Source organism: Panicum virgatum, chromosome 7K (assembly GCF_016808335.1).
Source record: "Panicum virgatum strain AP13 chromosome 7K, P.virgatum_v5, whole genome shotgun sequence".
Taxonomy (NCBI): Eukaryota; Viridiplantae; Streptophyta; class Magnoliopsida; order Poales; family Poaceae; genus Panicum; species Panicum virgatum.
Window position 1 is genome coordinate 31631617 of NC_053142.1, and position 4945 is coordinate 31636561.

At 52.8% G+C, this 4945-nt stretch overlaps 1 protein-coding gene across 1 annotated transcript; it reads left to right on the plus strand.

The window, feature by feature from the left end:
• The first annotated feature begins 2812 nt into the window (after positions 1-2812).
• On the plus strand, positions 2813-4570 carry LOC120640953 (U-box domain-containing protein 27-like). Its single transcript, XM_039916899.1, has one exon. The coding sequence runs from the start codon at positions 2942-2944 to the stop codon at positions 4265-4267; it is 1326 nt and encodes a 441-aa protein (XP_039772833.1). The 5' UTR covers positions 2813-2941; the 3' UTR covers positions 4268-4570.
• Positions 4571-4945: the final 375 nt, after the last annotated feature.

A 4945-nucleotide genomic window follows, 5' to 3' on the forward strand; every position in this document is an offset into this window, starting at 1 on the left:
TTGCTTGAGCTAGATTCTTGCTTTACCATCTTGAGCTTGCGGTGCTTGTTGGCCTTGGTTTTGAGAGCAATTGATTTGCTTGTTGTTGGCTCTTCGGTCATACCAAGAATAATCATTTCATGAGCGCGAATTTCGCCCACAAGCTCTCCTACTTCCATTGTATCAAGATTCTCCTTTTGAAGCATAGCATTGATAATATTATACTTGGGCTTCAGAAGGAGCATGAGAATCTTGCGGTTGATGGAGCCACTGTCAATTTTAGAAACTTCAAGAGCATTAATGTCCTTGACAATGACATTCAAGCGGGAATACATATCATTGCAATTTTCATGAGCAAGCATTTTAAAAGAATCATATTTTGCTCTAAACAAGTGATATTTTTGTTCACGAACTTTTGTGAAGCCTTCATGAATTTCAATTAGCTCTTTCCATATATCACTTGCTAAATCCATGCCATTTACTCTAGCAAAGACTTCCTCACTAATGGCTTCGAAAATTGCATTTCTAGCCTTTGCATTCCACTTTAGTTGTTCCGTGGTGGGAGTTCCGGTGAATCCGGTTTTTGTTGCCAACCACACTTCGGGGGCAATCGCATCAAGGTATGCGGCCATGCGAACTTTCCAATAGGCAAAGTTCTTGCCCTCGAAGTGAGGCGGCGAACCACCCATCTTGGCCATAGCTCTAGGCGGTGAAGCCTAATGATCCAAATGAGCAACGAGGCTCTGATATCAATTGTAAGGATCGATGGACCAAGAGGGGGGGGTGAATTGGGCCTTTTTCAAAATTTTAAGATAATTAAAACAACCTTATCCTATGCAATGCTAGTAAGTCTCAATTCACCAACCGGCTAACAAAGCAAACTACACAAGCTAACAAAGATATGAAACTAAGCAAGGTAGAGCTAAGCTATGATCTCTAAGGTCAAGCACATGAAAGATTGCATGAAAGTAAGTGCTTGAAATGAGAGAGTGGGCTAGAGACAACCGGATTTTTTCCCGTGATGTCGATGTATTGGCACACACCCCCTAATCCACGTTGTGACACTGACTAAGAGTCTTGTCACCTCCCATGTCACCGAGACTTGGGCGCTCACTAAGAGTCTCCGTTCACCATCCCGGCGTGGTGGAGCTCAAGCCACGTACAATCTTCTTCTCCGGGCTCCCACAATCCTTGGCAAGCTCCGCGAGAAACACCCCGATCACCAAGATCGCCTAGGTGAAGCCAATCACCAAGAGTAACAAGCTAGGGCTTTCACTTGAGCAAGAACCGATCACCAAGAACGGATGCACATAAGCTTCTCTCTACTCAAGTCCTTAGTCTTGCTTCTTGATTGATTGAATGATCAAATATGTGGAAGATGAAGCTCAAGGTGGCTCTTGACTATAGTATGAGTGTTTGGATGTTGCCTGGTGTCAAGAGTGGCAAAATGACCCATTGGAGGGGTATATATAGGCAGCTCACACGAATAGAGCCGTTGGAGAAAAGCTGCCAGAAAACTGCGTAGCGCCGGTTAATCCGACGTACCTCCAATAGTCAGCGTCGGTTTAACCGATGAATGTAAACTGCCCCTTCTGAAAACTAGCCGTTACAACTTGGGCAGATTAACCGACGTATCATCGGTTTAACCGGTGAGTGTAGTTGTCCACTGATCAACTGAAAAACCAAGTCTCTGGACAACTGCACCGACATTAACTCAAAACCATCGTCGGTTTAACCGGTGAGAACAACTTCAGAAATCCCTGGAAAAACCATCTCACTGGCCAATTGCACCGACGTTCCAATTCAAACAGCGTCGGTTTAACCGGTGTATAGAACTTGAATTACCTTGGAAAAACCAACTCTGGACTAATGCACCGACGTTAAATTCAAACACGTCGGTTTAACCGGTGTATTGACTTATCCAGACTCTGCTGACTTCGTTTAACCGACGTATAGAAAAGGGAGAGCGTCGGTTAAACCGGTGTTAAAGACTTTTTCTGATTTTGTCTTTTCTGATTTTAGTCTTGAATGAAATCCAAATATTCTTGAGATATAAGTTGAAAGCCACTTATTTGAACTTCTAGGAACCTGAGTGACCATAGTGTGCATCCATTTTTGATTGACCATGTCCATGCTAAAGTTACTTGGCCTTAACCCCTCTTAATAGTGCGATCACTACAAAACTATAAAACCTATACTAAACTAAGTGTCCTTCTCAACCTTATGACACTTAGGACTACAAAGATCCTTAGTCTTGACATAATTGAGTTGAATACCGAGATCGTCTTTTTGAATAATGAAATTGAGGGGCCTCTTTTGACATATGACCAAATGAGCGATAATAATTTATTAAGCTGCACAAACTCATTAGTCACAATAATGATTCTCATTAATCACCGAAACATACCTTGAGGGCCTAGATGCTTACAGCGTCAGACCCCTCTACCTCCGGCGAGAAGATGGCTACTAGCCATCATGCAAGGCCTGGGTGTTCAGCGACTACAACACACGTCGATGCTTCCGATGTGCGACTCTTGGTGCCGCTCAAAAATTTTGACATTCCTATGTCGGGAAGAGGAAGACCGGGAGTTTCTTGCAAGGACTGGGATATAAGTTTTGTTTCTTTCAGGAATGTTTTTGTAAGATTTGAGATGTAAACCATCAGATATGCAAATGAAATATAAGCCCAATTTTTCAAAAAAAAAGAGTAAAAAATACATCATCACACGGAAAATTATACTTCTTAGCAAAATACGCAGTCTTTTGAGGGGTACACGCGAAGAATTCTTCGAAAAAAATTGTAACGGTTACGTTACACACGAGCACGCGACGACCACAGCACCACCACCGCTTTTGCTTCTCCTTCTATATACCCACAATCCCCACCATCTCCTCCGGCCTTTCCCTTTCCGCCGCATTCCCTCTTCCTCCGGCAGCCGTCGCCAGCTCCCCCCGTCGTCCCATGGTCCGGAAGGAGACGGCCATGCGGCTGCCCCCGCAGCACCGGGGGCTGGAGGTCAAGATCCCCAGCTTCTTCCGCTGCCCCATCTCGCTCGACGTCATGCGCTCGCCCGTCAGCCTCTGCACCGGCGTCACCTACGACCGCGCCTCCATCCAGCGCTGGCTCGACTCCGGCAACACCACCTGCCCCGCCACCATGCTCCCGCTCCCCTCCACCGACCTCGTCCCCAACCTCACCCTCCGCAGCCTCATCGCGCACTGGGCCGCCTCGGCCGCCGCCTGCTCGCCCACCGCCGCCGGAGGAGCCTCCGCGGCGCGGACTGCCTCCCCCGCCAGCCTCGTCCGCCAGGTCGCGGCCTCCGGTGCCGACCCCTCCCCGGCCCTCCGCGAGCTGGCGGCCTACCTCTCCGACGACGACGTCGACGACTTCGAAAAGAACGCGCTCGTGGGCGCCGGCCGCGCCGCCGAGACGGTCGCGGCGGTGCTCCGGAGGAGAGGCGAGGAGGAGGCCGGCGCCGAGGCCGTGGAGGCGGCCACGAGGGTGCTCGCCGCGATCGTGGCTTCGGACGGCATCGACGACGCGAACAAGAAGCGGGTGGCCGCGGGCCTCGCCGCGGACGCGCCCGCCGCGGCCGCGTCGCTGGCGCGCGTGATGCGCGGCGGGAGCGGCCTGGAGGCGCGGGTCGCCGCGGCGAGGCTGGCTGAGTTCCTGCTCGCCAATGCCGCCGAGGAGGCGAGGGCGGCGGCGGCCGAGTCGTCGGAGCTGGTGGCCGAGCTGATCCGGCTCATCGGCCCCGTCGACGGGAAGGGCGCCCTAGACGGGGAGGCCGTGGACGCCGGGCTCTCGTGCCTGGCCGCCATCTGCGGGTCGCGGCGCGGCGCGGCGCGCGCCGAGATGGTGCGGCTGGGCGCGGTCCCGGCGGCGGTGCGCGCGCTCCGCGCGACGGCGGAGCCCCGCGCGTCGGCGAAGGCGCTCCGGGTGCTCGAGTCCGCGGTGGGCTGCGCCGAGGGCCGCGCCGCGCTGTGCGAGGGCGCGGAGGAGGCCGTCCCGGCGGTGGTGGGCAGGATGATGAAGGCCGGGCGCGACGGCGCGGAGGCCGCGGTGGCCGTGCTCTGGGCGGTGTGCCACCGGTACCGGGACCGGCGGGCGGCGGACGCGGCGGCGGCGGCCGAGGGCGGGCTGACGAGGCTGCTGCTGCTGGTGCAGAGCGGGTGCTCGCCGGCGGCGCGGCAGATGGCGCTGGAGCTGCTCAAGATGTACAGGGTGAACGCCAAGAGCTGCCTCGCCGGGTACGACTCCAAGACCACCCACATCATGCCGTTCTGAGCTGAGCAGCCAGCCGATCAACCGAATCGCGTGGAACAGAGGGGACGGTGTTCTTGTTCCTGTGATGATGTTTCTTGCTGCTTTTTTTTTTTGCCCCCTTTTCTTTTGATGTAAGTCGATAGATAGAGAAACAAAGAAGAATTGGTTCATGGCGGGGAGGGAGGAGGATGAATAATCTGTACATGGGTAGAGAGAGTTTTGACATGATCAGAACAGGCACAGGGGACAAATTTAACCCAAAGAATTGATTTTTTTTTTTTTTGTGGCCAAGGCAATTGCAAGTGCCTGACAAAGTTTTCAGCATGTAATGATTTTTGCATTCTGAGAGAAACAATCACCCCGTTCGGCAGGCTGGAGCTGGAGACTGGAGCTGGAGTTCTGTGAGAGAAAAACACTGTTGCCTGGCTGGTGGCTGGAGCCTAGAGCTGGAGTTATGTGAGAGAGAAATACTGTAGACGCTGGAGGCTGTCCACCAGCCGAACGGGGTGAATGATCGATCGTCATGAGCTGTGAAACGATAAAGCTGCAGCTCCAAGCAAAAATCATCACATGCTACTCTGACCAAAATCTCCGAAGAACTTGCACGACGACGGAGACGATCACATCCATCAAATTGTTTCCACCCGAATCATCGGTCTAGTACACTGCAGTTCGTAATTCGTAGTACCAGCGCCTCGT

Bases quoted from the DNA above. Each gene is read 5' to 3' on its own strand.
- LOC120640953 (XM_039916899.1), top strand. From the start codon at position 2,942: ATGGTCCGGAAGGAGACGGCCATGCGGCTGCCCCCGCAGCACCGGGGG.